Source organism: Aedes albopictus, chromosome 3 (assembly GCF_035046485.1).
Source record: "Aedes albopictus strain Foshan chromosome 3, AalbF5, whole genome shotgun sequence".
In the NCBI taxonomy this organism is placed as follows: domain Eukaryota; kingdom Metazoa; phylum Arthropoda; class Insecta; order Diptera; family Culicidae; genus Aedes; species Aedes albopictus.
This window is the reverse complement of record NC_085138.1, coordinates 247047260-247064235: the sequence shown is the minus strand read 5'-3', so window position 1 is coordinate 247064235 and position 16976 is coordinate 247047260. Positions and strand designations below refer to the sequence as shown.

The following is a 16976-nucleotide window of genomic DNA, read 5'->3' as shown; positions in this document are numbered from 1 at the left end:
TCGATTGGTAAGAGTAATTATTACTGGAAAATTTCATCAAGAACCACCATTACGGGCCTTCTCAATACAAAAATTTTTGTTTCAAATTTCTCAACAACACCAGTAACAACAAACGTTAAGCAAACGTATATCTTAATTATTGCTCACTGCATTCGTTTTTATAGTATGACAAGCTTTGCTATCTGAATGATCGAATGAGCTGAAAAAATAAGTTTGTTTAGATTAGATGCGTTCAGGAAAGCTAAGAAACTGTGTGGTGGTTCTTATGTTCCGTAGAAAACCTTACAAAATGAGAAAAAATGTTATGGAAATGCCTTTATCGATTTTTCACAAAGTTTGATCAAGGCATTCCTTAGATAACTTGTTAAGAAACCGAATGTGATAAACATTTAGATAATTTTTGGTATTTAGTGATAAAGAATGTTGAAATCATTAAAAAACACCTTTGTGCAAATGAAAATTTGAAAAATTAAGCTATCTGTTAGAGAACTCGACTGTTCTTTAAAATATCAAGACAATTGAAGGGAAATATTAAAATATGGAGTACAATATGCTATACTGCGAAAGAAGTTGTAAAAATCATTAGAACAGTTCATTTAATTTAATAAACAAAGTGTATTTATAATTTCTGAAACAGTCTATACTAATTAGTTTCTCAAACCACGTTAATTTACATCCCTCTCAATGAAATGTTGTCAAATTTTCAGAGAAGTTGCTTGAATATTGTACTTTTGGAGTTTGTGAAACTCAATACACCGTTCAACACTAATTCGCGTTATTGGATGAGAAGAAAATAATAGGGATTTGGGACCCTAGAAATCCTAATGCTTATATCAATTGAAACTTCGGTTATAAACTGATTTTTCGAAAATTCTTTCACTTCTAGGGTTCCAAAACTCTGTTCTTTTTTTCTCATCCCATAATACGAACTTTTTTCAAAAATTTGTCCAGCAGTGTTATTATTTGTTTATGATATGAAGAGCGCCATATGACAATGTTCCCATATATGAGCTAATTCTATGAAAATAGAGGAAAATCTTCAAACAGTAAAAACTTTGGTTTCTCTCGATAAAACATTTTCAAATTTTCGGAGGTGATGCTATACATAAGTGACCCGATTTTGTCAGCCCCTTTTCGGAACACATTTTTTGCTCTCCTCGAAAACCTAAACATTTTTTCAAACTTTTGATCCCTCTATGTTCTGCTTTTTAGCTGTCGTTTGATGATAAACATGAATGAATTGGTTAAAATTTAACCGTAAGATAATGAGAGCACAAAGTTTGTCGCAAAATGGGGCAGACAAAATCGGGTCCATACTGTAATAGTATATCTTCCGAATGCCGGGTGTCAGTTTAGTGTATATTTTTATTTGTTAATAGCGGTTTTAGTCACACCGTGCGCGCATATTTACTCATATAAGAAAATCCCATATACAATGGCTCAAAATCTTCAATTCACAAAAAACTTTAGTTTCCCTAGATGAAACATTTTCAAATTTTCAGAGGAGATACTAGAATAGTATATCTTTCGAATGCCGGGTGCCATTTTGGTGGACATTTTTATTTGTTAATAACGGTTTTTGGCACACCGTGTCCTGGCTTTGCTCACTTGCAAAAAGAGACAGCTTTTCCAAATCGATTGGTGCTGTTAAAAACGTGAGTAGGGGTCCAAGTCGGCCATTGTGGCAACCATATTTGTCTAATGTTTTTTCTTAAGCCAATTTGTAATATTTTTTTCATTTTATGTTAGGTCAATCTACCGCCTACCCCTACAACTTAGATATTCATATGTTCGTTTATTGCCATCGCTATAACCCGAAACGGATTTAAAAAAAAACCTTTCCCTTCCTTTCAACTTTCACAACACAGTGCAAATCCACAGAGAAGTAATCAGGTAACACAGAGGTAAATCTATCATGCCGTGTATGCCGTAAATACAAACTATTGCAATCATCACTTCTTTCCCCTTCCCCACATTGAAGACCACCAACACTCACAAACTGAAGATGCCTGCTAGTTCCCGGCAGATATCTCATTGGTTCCTTGTGTGAGTGTAGCTGATCTGGCAATACTGTAATAGGATCTACGGATATTAAATCAAGCTCAAACAAGCACACTCAAGCTCAAGTTCAGCTCAAGCTCTGGGAGATCATCTGCAACAGTAAGAGCAACAAAGGGCTGTCGATGGAGATGTCCTCTCATCACTGATGCACTTCTTACATGTAGAAGACCTTCTAAGACGCTTGAAGGATAAAGGCATCCGTAAAAAGTAAAGCGAGTTTTGGTATGTGTTTCCTAGAGGTTTTCGACTGGAAATAGTATGTTCTGGCTTTCTCAATGTAGGAAATGCAAACGATTAAATTTGTATTGCCCGACGTTTTGGCCTGGTTTTTCAGCCTTTTTCAGAGTAAATCTAAAGAACAATTTACACTAATTAGATACTAGTACCAAAACGGATTAATCCTAGTTTCCATTACGTACGTTCTGTGCAAAAAGACAGGACCAGTTGAGCAGTTCGCAGATGACAAGTAAGGAAAAAAGCGTAACGCAATAGAGCAGTCGCTTTTCTGTGCGGAAAAATAGTCCGTGTAATTGTTACGTAAGGAAAAGTAACGTTTCTCCCCATAATCGATCAGATATCAACATTACTTGCGGAAAAATGAGGAATTTTACTTGAGCGCTCTACTTGTGAACAGAAAACTTAGCTTTAACATTTAATTTCTGTTTTTATTACTAGTGCCACAGTTTATTGGGAGCCTTTTGTATCTTATACCTGCAACTTATAAATAATTTGTTTCCGTTTTTCTTGCAGACGATACACAGCGTAGGTTCTTTAAATGTTAATCTGTTTCGTTCTACATAGTATCTAACTATTGTAATTTGTTTTTTAGTTTACCCTTGAAAAAGGCCAAATACACCATGCCGAAACGTCAGCCATTGCAAATTTAATCGTTTGGATTCCCTAGAGTGAGAAAGCCAGAATCTCCATGGTATGAGTTTGCTGATTATGGATTATAATGAATGTAATGTTAAGCAAATTACCATTATGATCAACATTGTACTGTTTGTGTATTGAATTATACTTTTTAGCCAGGTATATTAAGCTCTTCTAGGGAATGGTAGAGGTTGCCATTCATCGCTCATTTAACGGCATTTTCATAAAGTTTATGACATTAAAAATCGACATTAGCAAACATTGCACATAAATTTACGTAAACAACTCAATAATTAAGTAGGTAGTTATTATAGAAAAAATATGAAACGATCGTAAAATATGTTCACAACTGAAAAAATGAAAATTAAAATGTGTTATCTCTTGGCTCCTATTACCGCTCATCCATCCATTCACCGCTCACTGGATTTTTCCATGGAACCACATAAATTATACATTTAGAAAAACAAAATAACTTTGATATACCACAGTATCGATGATTCATGGTGTTCAGTTCATCCAGTTTTGTCAAAATTCAATTTTTACGGGTTTTACTGTTTTATTTCTCCCGCAGCTGCCCTGAACAGTTTCCATGCTGCACTGCAGCGCAGTGTGGAAAATATTTTCTTAAGAACGTGATTTCAGATACCTACATCCAATGAAATAAAAGTTTTTTAATGTGACAGCATGTTACATTCTTTTTTTGTTACGATACTTTACTATTTTTGAATGATTGACCCAAAATGAGCGGTGAATGGCGACCTCACTGTACATGCGTACATGGTGCATTCTGGGAAATGGAATTCTGGGGAATGAATTTCTTGGGAATAGTACATTCTGGGAAATGGTTTTCTGGGGAGTGTTATAGAATCGTGCAGCACAGTTAGCTGGTTGCATAATTTGTAGGCTGTAATTTATAGTTATAATTGTAATTTTCAACCCGTTTTTGCTTCTAGCAATGGCTATGAATATGAACATATTTATTAGAGTGGGACAACGTTATATGGAGAAACTTTAAATTTGATCGTATCAACCCGGAACAAAGCTTTTTAAATCTATATTAGTGTCCAAAAGAACTGTGCAAAATTTGGGAGCGATTGGTTGCGTCCCCGTATTCCGCATTGCGATTGAAATTTGTATGGAATTTAGTATAGGAAAACGTACTTTTTTGCATTTTACTCATAAGTTGAATTCTTTTGTGGAATCGAAAAAGCTTTGTTCCAAAAAATCGACTTTGTTGACCCAGTCTAATATTTATGCACATGAGTTGAAAATTTAGAGAAGAGGGAGGAAGTCGATAGAAAGATACAAAGTAGGAGGGAAGGAACGGTTTTGGCATTGAACCCAAGACCTTCTGTAAACGATTCAGAAACGATAGCCACTAGATCACGAAGCCTACGGTCTACGGTAAAGGTAGAAAAACATGGCGAGAAAAATAAAAAATTAAAATAAGTCGCATTTGCTGAACTTTGTTATATAGGTATGTACATACTCTAGAGCAAATAAGCATACAGTGTCGGACAAAACCAGTGTTTGGACGAAAAAGTGATCAGTGAACCACTCGGCAGTTTTTGTTCCCTTCTGTTGGTTCTGTTTCAATTACCAAGCGGTGTGTGTTCTCTCGTCGAGTCGCATGGTTCACGGAGGAACACAAAGAAGATACTCCGATATAAACAAGCTGCGGCGATGAGCGGGCATCGCTAAGTGTAACACTTACCGATGATCTCTCATCGTTGGCTGGGAGCAACTGTGAATAATCGTTATTTTCATTAGTATTTAATGCGTTTTCGCTTTAAAAACGTGAACTACTTTTTAATTTAAATGTATTCCCGACGTTGCAGGTTGTGTAGTCACAATAAAAAAAGAATTATGGCAATAAAATATTCTTACCGAATGCATCGCTTTCATTAGCGTCATCGAGCATCTTCTCTCTTGATTGCGCTCTCGTATCGAAACGGACAAGAGAATGATCAGCATTTCGAGGAGCGTTCCCGAGCATGTTGGTTCACGAAATGTTACAATCGCGAATGTATCACTTGCTGAGCATGGACCATTCAGTGGTTCGCGATAAAAATCCACACACTGGAAAAACAATAAGACCACCAGCTATTTTTCATACAAAATGGTCAAGTTTGACGATGTGATGCTCGGTTTCTAGTGAAGCGATTTGGCTGAAATTTTGGCAGTCGCCATGGAGTTACGTGAATTTTGATTTGTATTTTATTGATTGAGTTCTGTTCGCTACATCAAAAGTTACAGATATGCGAAACAACGAAATAATAGAACCACTTTCAGATTGCCATTACCAAAGGATATATGAGAGTAGCTGATACTTGATGATTTATAAACAAGTACTAAAATTAAGGATGCCATTTTTATTGAATTGGATATTTTTATTGAATTGACCACAAAAAAACCATCATAAAAATCTGATGTTTGAGTTTTGTCGCACCGTATATCTGTAACTTTGGAAGTAGTTAACAAAACTCAATCAATAATTTGTATTAATCAAAATTCCCGTAATTCCATGTCGGCTGCCAAAATTTCAGCCAAATCGGTTTGCTAGAAACCGAGCGCCATATCGTCATACATGACCATTTTGTATGAAATAGGACCGCTGGTCTTATAATTTTGTCCGACACTGTATGTATGTAGGAGCTGCTACAGCAGGTGATAAGCGAAACAATTAGTTTTACAAAATAACAATTGGGTTCTTTAGGGGTGTATTCGGATTATTTCAGCCACTTGTCATCCAAATACTACCCCACAGTAAAAAAGCGAGCCAACATCTCTGACCCCCATTGTGCGTTGAACCCCATTTTGACAGCAAAATTTGTAAACAGTGAACTTTTCTGGACCAACACTTGAAAAGCGCGTAATATTTTCCACAACAAAAAAGAAAATTTTCGAAAATACTAGAAGAATTATGAAAAAATCTAATTCTCTTAGCTGAAATATGTATCAATAAATAAAAACGTGTTCAAATTAGGCCGCAATTGGGGATGTAAAGAACTTTTTTTGTTAAAGAAAAAATATCACTCGTAAACTACGCCTAAATCAAATGTTTGACCTGAAACAGATGATGACTTCAAAAACATGGCCGCATCGCAGCCGGTTGGATTATTTCATAATCGAATTTTGCGCCCAAAAATTAGTCGAAATCCAAAATTTCATAGTTCTTAGAGCTCGGGAACTATTTTTAAAATGAATTGAAAGTTTGTAGGGTAAGAAATCAAACTTTGAACTAGTCAAATTGTAATCTTAATTTGAACCATTTCGAAATTCATTAAAACAAACTACTTTTAAGGCAAATATTGTCCGGAAAAAGATATTAAACAGCTTTCCGTAATATAACCTGATAACACGGACTTTAAAAGCATTGAAAAAGGCGTTTTTGTCATGGAAAACAGGCAATTGAAAAATCACTGTGATTTCACCCATTTCCCCCCAGAGAAAGCACATTTTCGGTGCACTCGTACAGCTCATGCATTGTATCACACGCAATAAGTGAACACGTCAAACGAAAGCTTATTTATCGTAGAATCGACCAACCGAATAATATTCCGTATTATTTGTCATAAAATTATCAAATTTAAGTGATTTTTACTTGGAGAATGTTATCTTAAGTTGAACCATTTGTAATCTAAATTTGAACTAGTAAACGCGGGCGAGCTTCCAGTATTGGCCTGCAGACTGCGCTAGTGGTTGTTTTGTTTACTCTTGGGGGATGAAAAATTCCAAATTTAGTTTCCAAGTTCCTGAAGAGTTAAGAACATTCTTAGTTGAAATTCCACTGCCTACTGAAAAATAGTTATGGGAATTAGCAGATCCATGTGTTTTTCTATTGTTCAGCACGAAATTGACTGTTATGGGAGATGCTCGAGCTGCTGCCGCCAGTAGTTCAAATTAAGATTAAAATTGGTTCAAATTATGATAACGATGGTTCAAATTAAGATTAAAATCATTGTTGACGAATAATCGAATTTTTCAATGAAATTCGGTGCAAATACAAACTTTTTATCACTTAACAGAAAGCTTATACCCGTGGCTTTCATGTACATTCGATTTTGCCGTAGTAAATTATTTCCATATGGGAGAAAAAATCACTCAAAATTTGCGCTACTTCGGAAAGCCGCAATTTGGTTCAAATTTTGATTACCTACCCTATGAGGATTTTTTTTTGTTCGGGTCGAACTGTCACTTTATCGATTGAACTGTCATTCTATCCATGAAAATTTAAACTGTTTTGTTGATTTAGCCATCAAAACAAAGGTTTTGAAACCCAAAAAATCACGTTATACTCAAAAAATGAGCTCTTCCGATTAGGCTATAGAAAATAGCAATATTTTATTCCCAATTAGGCCAACCGACTGTATGCCATCCGATAATATGTCAAACAGCTGGAGCGGAAGATCGGTCATTACAGGAATTAATGGCATAATGCACCATTATTTGTATGCCAAACCATTGTCAGTGCCAAATATCGTTTATGCCTAACGAATTTATGCTATAAGACTCTAACCAAATGGCACAAACCCCTCAAGTAGCATTATACGAAACGGTAAAATCTCATGGATACTTTTTAATATTGGCCAACTCATCAGCTAAAAATAAGGTGATACTTAGGATCAAAAGGTCTGAGCCAGTAAATAAGAGAGAAAAAAAAAGATGATACTCACATTTTCAGTCTCCACGGTGACCTCCATTACTTCATCCGCGCTACTTTCGGTGGTGTCGATCGTAGTTGGAGTAATTTTTCGATGTGTTGGGCTAAGGTAGATATCCTCCTTAGCCTTACGCTTCGGGCTAGTGTGCTTGGAATGATAGCCACCGTTTTCTTCCGGAAATTCCTCTTGATCTGATATGTCGGAAGCCGTGTCATTCGACATTTGTCTGCTATGTTGCGAGAAAACTTTTTCCGAGTATTGTTTCTCAAATTCGGCAACTTTCTCCTCAAAATATGTCCGCAAATCATCCATCTCCTGAGTATGGCGAGCCTCCAACTCGCTTTTAAGGTCTTTGAGGTCTTCGATGTCAACGGATCCACTTGTCACGTTGGATAACAATTGTCTTAGTCGGCTCACTTCTGTTTCATGCTCGTTTTTCTCTGTGACGAGTCGTTCTTGGATAATTTTGAGTTCATCTTCACAAGTTGTCTTCGTTTTGTCCATTTCTTGCTGCAAGTAGTCGTCAAATTTCCCTTGTACCATGTTGAAAAGCCTCAACTCATCCGGCGATAGATATTTTCTGAACTGCTCCAGCTGCTTGCTGATTGCGGTGGGAATGTGAAGAGGGTTTTGTTCAGAATAATCTATGTCTAAATTTAAATCCAACTGACGTTCCCGCGAATTTCTGTTCGATCGTTCCTCATACATATCGGGAAAGTCTGACAAGGCATCGTCTGTTTCGCTTACTAATTCCATAGAAATTTCCGATATTCTCTGCCCGGTACTTTCCTGATCTCGCATCCAATGTGGTCTCTGTCTGATTGTTTCGGCATTTTCAGCCAGCTGCTTGGTGAGACGATTGACTTCCGCCACTAATTTGATGCTTTCCAATCGTTCTTGTTCTCGTGCTTGATTGGTTTCTTGTAGCTTTTCGGCAAGCGTTACAATCCATTGATTTTGATCGGCGACTTTTTGGAGAAGTTCTTTTTTGGATACTGTTTCATCGTTCAGGGGTCTGTACTCGGTCGAGTTGGTAGTTAGGCTACTGGAATCGCTAGATCTTTGTGGATCTTTTAGAGATTCTAAACGAGCTTCCTTTAAAGAATCTCTTGTAGAATAAGCTTCTAGCATTATGTCTTTTGTAGCAATAATTTCCTGAAGCTGCTTTATCTCGTTGTTCATTGCTTGAAACATGTTCAAGCTCACAACACTGTCCAAATCGGTGCTTTTGTTTATACTTAATGAATCAGGAATATTTTCTTTGTTATCCTCATAAATAGTACTTTCTATGCTGAGTTGATTTCTTAGAATTTTCTCTTCAAGTATCTTGCGCATTTCCTTACCCTTTTCCACAACAGCTAGAGGTTTTGATTGTTCGTCATCCGTGTTTTGACGGCTCTCCGAATGGTTAGAGTTTGTCAATGTTTGCTCCGACTCCTCTGAGATATCCTCCAACGCTTCCTTAACGTCAGTAACCTTTTCCATTTGTTTGACAACAGCAGGTTTATTTCCTTCGAATTTGTCGGTGGGCACATCTAATTCTTCATGCTGTGATTTTACTTCTTCAAATGATTTACTTGTATTAAGTATTTTCTCCTTCAAATCACTAGAATGATTACTATCTGTTGAATCTTCTTTGGATTGATGAACTTCTGACAGAACCGGCTCGTTAACTGCTGATACATCAACTGATGCATTTGACATCAACATTTCTTCAATAGAATTATCTTCTTCAACACTTGAATCATGCATGTCTATTGATTTTTCTTCACATAATTTCACTATTCCAAGACTGGCAAATTCAGGCTCAACTTCACGTTGTTTGCTCTTATTTCCCATTCCCACACTTTTGCTTCTTAACTGTATTGATGACACTTTTGGAAGAGATGCTTCCTTATCACTATCAGCTGGTTTAGGAGTAGCATCACTTTGAGAACTGTGATCGTTGTTATCACTCATTATACGATCGCTCTCCGTATCTCGGGCAAGCTCCGAGATATCATTAGTTGTACTATAACTGTTATCTCCACTGTTATCAAGCACATTCGGTTGTTTCTGAAGCTTTTTCAACGATTTCAAACTAACTTTACTATTATTTATTAACACTACATCTTCGTTCAGGGGAGATAATTCTTTTTTCGATTCAAACTCTTTTTGAACAGAGCTTTGCTTCAACTGAGATTCATTCTTCGTTAGATCACTTTTTGGTACATCTTCTGTAGATTCAACATCATCTAACAACACGCCCATAGACCCAACATCGGGATTTTGTTGCAACAGTTTCTTTTTATCGTCGAGATTCACTTTATTATCTTCACCTTTTGGGTCAGTACTTTCACTAAATGATTGAAAATGTTGAGCAATTTCATCACCCGAGAGTTGCAACTCATCGATGTCGAACGTCTTCCCAAATGACCCACCAGGCGGTGGTTCATCGTCAATATCGAACAACTGCCTTTTTCTGTCGGTAGCAGGTTTTCCCTTGTCCAATGGCCGTTGTTGCGCATTTTCGGCGGGACCTACGCTCAGGGCAAGGTTTTCGGAAATGCTACCACCGCTGGCGTCATTATCCTGTGTGCTTTCATCGTCTGGAATATCTATTTCCTCCATAATCTCTAGGCTGTCTTCATTGTTGCTGCTGCCACCGCCGGTGCTAGCACTGCTGACACTGAGACTACTTCCGATAATGTCCTCCTCAAGCTTGAACCGAACAGACGGCTCTGAGCGACCTGTGAGTGATGCGGGTGATTTGTTGGGGCCAAGGTTTGAAGAGTTTGAAAGCTGCGGCAGGTTTGGTGGCACCTGAAAAGGTTAAACAGAAACGGTGGCATGAGTATTTATCGTATTTATAGACTATGGAATGGGTTTTTGGAGCAACATTTAGAAATAGCATAATGGGTTTTGATTCTTTCCATGGACGCATCGTTAATATTCCAATATCAACTCTTCCATTCCGACTACATAAAAAATGGTATACATACTATAGAAATGAGAAACGATTACTACAATGTTACGATAGACTCTTTTTAAATATTGCTGCAGAATAGAGGTTATAAAAACTTTTTTTTTATATGTCCTGAGAAGTAGCTGCAATGGTAAATCATTCTAGGGCTTAAAAGCTAGGCAAAAAAAATCGGTAAAAATAGTATATCCTCCCCATTTGCGTTAAACTGTTTGAAGTTACAAGGTGCAAGACTGCAACAGATTTCATACACTTTCACCCAAAAGGTTAAGGTCATACCCTAAAGACGATTATTATCTTCAAACCCATATCTCTGCAATAGAACGCGAGTATTTTTAGGGTCTGTTCCAATTGGAGAATTAAAATAAATTTTCACTTAAACTTGACAGTTCGATAATTGTGTGAAAAATTAGCCTAAGTTACAATTCACAAATGAAAAAAAGTTCGATAATTATTTCCTTAGGAAACTGTCAAGATTAAGTGTTGAACTGTCAAATTTAAGTACTTTTTTTTTTAATAACACAGCGAAACAAAAATTACCTATTGGTCTGTCAGACACGAATGCCACATAAGTGGTAAGGGGCTGTCCATTAATTACGTAAGGGTTTATGGGGGGAGGGGGGGTTTGAGAAATCTTACGCTCCATACAAAAATATTTGGGTTCTCATACAAAAAATCTTACAAGGGGGGGTGGGGGTGTCGAAAAATCGTAAAATTTCCCTTACGTAATTAATGGACAGCCCCTAAAGTGTCTTTAATAAATATTAATATTAATAATACTGATCTGTCTCAAGAGCAAACTTATCTGTCTTCGAAGGTTTTTGGGCCGCTGAATCCGAATCCGGGCTCAGGTGTGTTCCAGCACAATTTTGAGCTATACCTCGATTTATAGGGCAAAATATAAAAATGATAGTTTTAAGCGATTTATGTTAGGTACGATATTTCTCATACAAGTCACCCTCCAAAAGTTGCATGCAAGTTTTCTTACTAACATAAAATGCATAAATCTTGAAAATTTAATTTGGTAAAACGAAATATTTTGCATGAGCCGTTAGTTTAGATGTTAATTGGCCAATTTACCCTTTCATTGCCTAAAAAAGTATTTCCATGCTTAATGGCTTGCAATCAAAATAGCCCAAAATCGCATATTTTGCCCAATAAATTGAGGTATAGCTCAAAATTGTGACGTGCTGGAACAAATCTGAGCCCGGATTCGGATTTAGCGGCCCAAAATCTGTCGGAGACACATAAGTTTGCTCTTGAGACAAAAAAATGTTGCACTTGTAATGGATCATTGAAGCCGACTTTTTCGCTACTCATCGCATCAAAACAAAAGCGCCACCGTATATGGACGGTAACACAGTGACAGCAGTCGAGTTACGTCAAACACACAAAGCTACGGTGGCGCTATCTGTTCATTTCATAGCGGCCGTTTTAGTTATTTTAGTGATCCATTCAACCTGATTTTAACCTTTTTTTTTTTCATGGTATGATCCACTTTGAACTACTCATAGGGGTAGGCGGGGCAATATGGACACCCTAAGGTTTTTGCCAACTTTACCTGGCAAGATGTCAAAAAAGTTTAGTTTTTTGATACATGCTTCCTTTTAAAGTCTATTTGGCATCTATTGCATAATAATGCTCACGAAGAAAAATGATTTATCCACTTCAAAAAATGTTTTGAAGAATGTTAGTTTTTCATGACCGTCTTCAAGCATACGGGGCAGAATGGACACCCCCATGGGGCAATATGGACACCATGAAACTTTTACGAATTTCGTACATTATTTATACCTACAAAGTCATTTCATTACAAAACAACTATTATGGATGAATAATACGCCGAAGTAGTTCATTTTTGTTCAGTAAATTTAAATTCAGGCTGTTTTGGATAAAGCTTCGTTTTTGTCGGCATGTACAGCTGTGCCTAGAACAACTATTTTCCACTTCTGTCGTTTTTTGACCAATTTGTTTCACCCCATATCTACTATAGTGAACATTTAACCGAAAATATACTGAAATCGAAGAATTTGGTTGGTTTGTGATTTAGGTTATATTTTTCCCTTGTCGCTTCTTTCAAAAAGGTGAGTGTCCATTTTGCCCCGGCAGCAGAAGATATTTCCAAACTTGATTTTTGATATAATAAAGAAGAAAATATAAACATGTTAAGCATGTAGATACAGCAAAACTACTTGCATGTGTTCTAGAAATATCAGGTTTTAATCGACCTGCAATAAATTAATCACTAAATCTTATTTTAGATGGTGTGAAAATTATAATTTCCATGCTCAAAAAACGGAGGACGCAACTTTTTCGTGTAAAATCAAGTATAATTTTAATTTCGAATGTTTATTTCCTGAAACTACGTTTTAGACAAATGGACTTTATTCTCCATTCATTAAAAGTTCAAAAAAGTTCGCATATTTCAAAATACTGAGGGTGTCCATTCTGCCCCGGGTGTCCATAATGCCCCGCCTACCCCTACAAATAAAAGATTCAAATTCATCGACTCATTTTTGTAATAGAGCTCAATATAATTTGGCCAAGGATGGTATTTTTTCTTTGTTATTCTAGCCAATTTTGAATATACCGAAAACTAAACATTAATTTTAATAAAGAATAATACTAGCATTCCCTGACTTTCAAGCGATAAAACTACATTAGGATCATCAGTGATCCATTGGGAACAAAACAACATTTTTAGCCTTCCTATTTTAACCTGTTCGCACTTCTGTGTACATCCGAGAAATTTGCCGGAGGTAGTGGTGTTTTATATAACAACCTTATCATTTCGTGTAATGTGACTTATGAATTTTGTATAATATATATTGTACCATATTGGTTGGATGACCTTATTAGCCCTCTATACAAGAAAGAGCATCGACTGGAGTGCGAGAACTATAGAAATAACACTTCTCAATTCAAATTTTGTCCGGAATTCGGTTTCGCAGGCTGAGGCCGATTGAGGAGTCCTTCGTCGGGGAATACCAGGTGGGTTTTCGTGACAGCCGATCAACGACGGATCAGATGTTCACCCTGCGGCAGATTCTCGATAAATTTTGTACTCCCGAAACTTACAGACCCATCATTTGGCAAGTGTACCAAGTATATAAAGATATGGATATGGTGAAGCGAATAAATCACGGCAGGCTGCGGTGGGCTGGGCATGTAGCTCGTATGCCAGAGGAACGACAAGCTAAAATCATATTCAGTAGAGAATCAGGTAGGGGTCGGCGGCTTCGTGGAAGGCCGCGCACACGTTGGCTTTTTGGTGTTGAGGAGGACCTAAAGACTCCTAAACGTTCAAGGCGACTGGAAGCGATTGGCGGTGAGTCTACGCCGAATGAAGAATCTGCTTCCACTGGTCCTGGAAGCAAATACTTTATTCGGCGTAGGCTCACCGCTACGAGTTGTAGCCCATCAAGTATCAAGTAAGTAAGTAAGTAAGTAAATGTCCACTGATTAGAGGTGAACCTTTACGTATTATAACTTGTGATTACCACCGGAAGGTCGACAAGTTTTGTTAAATGTTACAGAAGGGCACACTAGATAGTGTCAGTTTAGATGAAAACTATCTATTAGAAGTCAATTTTTAGAGCATTTCCTCCGGATAGTGTGCGCTGTACAATGAGAAGGCCAAGAACCGTTTAGTAGGTACAATGATGCCTGATGATTGGTTGAGCATTAAAACGGTAAACAATTTGCATTTGACTTACAACTTAATAAGAACATTGAAAGCATTCTAAGATATAATGAACAGTTTAAGAATATAAAGCTTTGTAAAAACCACAGAAAATAATGAAAGAAACTAAAAGATATATTAACATTCTAGGGCTGTTACAAAAGTGCCGATTTAGAAACCGCAAAATCCGCGCCAAGCCATTTGAAATCCGAAGTCATCAAATCCGCGCTATACAAAACATATGGTTTTAATGACTCAAACTCATAAAAAGCCAAAAATTGTTCACTGAAAAACAACTATTCATGACATTCTTTAAGTATTCTGCAAAAAAAAAAAATCCTCCAAAAAATTTACCATGAAATTCTTAACTTTTTAATAACGAGTGCTCTGATTGGAAATCATTGTTTTTCCATGGAATTCTCTAAAAATACAAATACAAATAAAATCTCCAGGACGTCTTATCCGATCTTTCGGTTTTGATTTCTTATGACACACGAAATCTATAAAACCAATGATTTTCTTTACGAGATTCTGTTAAATTTGACTACAGTATTCAACCAAACTATTCTCCAAAATCGGCAGACTTCTTTTTGCAAATTCAAAAAAAAAAAAAAGCTGTCAGAATCACCATTTTTTTTTGTTTTTATTAATGTGTATTTTAACGTTAACTAATTCTATACTTCAAATAATCACCAAGAAATTCAGAATTCTTGCCATGATTCAATGTTTTTTCGAACCTCAGGCATTACTCGATAAGTTCCGTCCAAAATTTTGGCCAAAAATGGATTTTGGAGTTAAGACAGAAATTAATTCAATAGTTTAACTAAGAAATTCAGAAGAGGATCGTCTCAGTTTTAATGAGCGTTTAGAGTAGTGCAACTTATCTAGCATTCCAAGCTAAGGACTATTCCCAAGTAACAATTCAAAGTCATAAATGAGCATTCCTGTTGAATTATTGCTTAATTGTAACATTTTCAGCTGAAGAAAACAAAATGCTGAATAATGAGCCGAAAAGATGCTATTTACAATGTAAATAAAAGAAAATGCTATATTTGGTACTTGGTGGTAGCGAGCCACTTGGGGGCAGTGGCCGATATTTTGGGCACTTTTCGCTATAACTCGGTCAATTTAAAACCAATTTACTTCAAAATTTATACACGGCTAGATACTATATGTATCTCACCGCGTTCCAAAAATTGTGTCACTTGGTGCAAAATTGGATTTTAACAGAAAAGTGCCCGAAACAGGAGCCCTGCCGAGATGATTCCACTTCCCTACGTGAACAACGATTTAATTATAATTATATTTTTGCTTGCTCGATTTGCCGATTTGGAAACAGTGATGGAATTGTTCTCATCGTGAAGCAATTCGCGAATGAAATGCCAACACAAGACTTACATATGATTCCGAGAGTAAACAGTGTGTGACTTCATTCGCACCCGCTTGCTTCGTAAGTAAGAAGCAAAACGAAAACAAAAACACTCATGAGTTTTTATTCGCGAAGAACTAGCTGACGTGCGCAAAAAGCATTTTAGTGTGATTATAATAGCAAATCCAATGATTTAGGCCTATCCACTTTTTCAAAAATGTTCTCTGATTCTCAAATCCACCCCCATATTTTGATTGGCATCCTAAAAGAAGTAACTGATCAAAATTTCAGCCAAATCCATTGAAATTAAGAGGTGCAATTAATCAATTTTGTGTTTTCGACTATTTTTGAACTAAATAAAATCATAACTATACTAAAGCTTCGAAATTTCAATTCTTTTTCCACAAATTGAAAGATATATTTTTTCTACAAGTTCTTCGAACAACGTATGCCAATAAAATTAAAGGAAACATATGTAAAATTGTAATAAGAAAAACCTTAAAATATTGTTCTTTTTAAATGGATTTTATTCTGGAGCACCCTAATACACGTAATACATTGGATACTATAAAACTGTTTTTTCATCAAAATGCAAATAGCTCAGAGAAGCTTCGCGAATTACAGGTGAGTGCTTGCCAGCTTCGTTTACTCATGTATAAAGAAGCGTGAGTATTCTCAGCCCCTGTTGTTTACGAGTAGTTTTATTTTGGTTTGTGTCTTCTCAGCTGCAATCTTCATCATTATCCATCCCTGTAAAAAACTTATATTCTACAATTTCCAATACCTGTATTGTAGCTTACATAAGTCGAATAAATGCTTTTGATTTTCAATACTTCATCTATTGTGGATACGATCAATAATGGTTTAACAGTAAACTACATAAAGGAATTGATGATTTATTTGATCGATTATAACCCTGCGATAGATAGGTTCAAGTGATGATAATAGGGCAGTTATTCAGTATTAAATATTTAAAATTGATTTTTGTGCAACATATTTGAAACATATGCTGTTTATCGTAGCAATTCCAAAATTTGTAGTTGTCTTCACAATATTTTTTTGGCAAACATTTTCAATCTTCCATAATATTAATATTAATTTTTCATAGCTTCGAGCAACAATCGATTGAAATTTACTTCGCATCTGTAACTTCGCATGTCGCGAGTTCGATTTGGTTCTGCGACGATAATAGTAGTTTCGCAGCGCGGTGTCACGAACACTAATGCAAATCTACTGGTTGAAAATATGCCCATTTGATGTTGCTGGGAACAGCTGATCTTTGTTTACTATTTTCAACCAGTAACTCAGGTGGTGTTCGTGTAATGCAGCGTGTACGTACACGCAACACCACTAAAAACAGAAACC

General features: G+C 36.4%; 1 protein-coding gene across 5 annotated transcripts in view; it reads right to left on the bottom strand.

Annotated features, from left to right (window-relative positions):
- The window catches only part of LOC115264667 (A-kinase anchor protein 9-like), a 137945-nt gene that overhangs the window by 71535 nt on the left and 49434 nt on the right, over nt 1-16976 (bottom strand). For all 5 annotated transcript variants that reach the window (XM_062859963.1, XM_029868627.2, XM_062859964.1 and 2 more), the window contains exon 2: nt 7611-10400. In XM_062859963.1, coding sequence (XP_062715947.1) covers nt 7611-10400 — 2790 coding nt within the window. The remainder of the gene's footprint in view (nt 1-7610; nt 10401-16976) is intronic.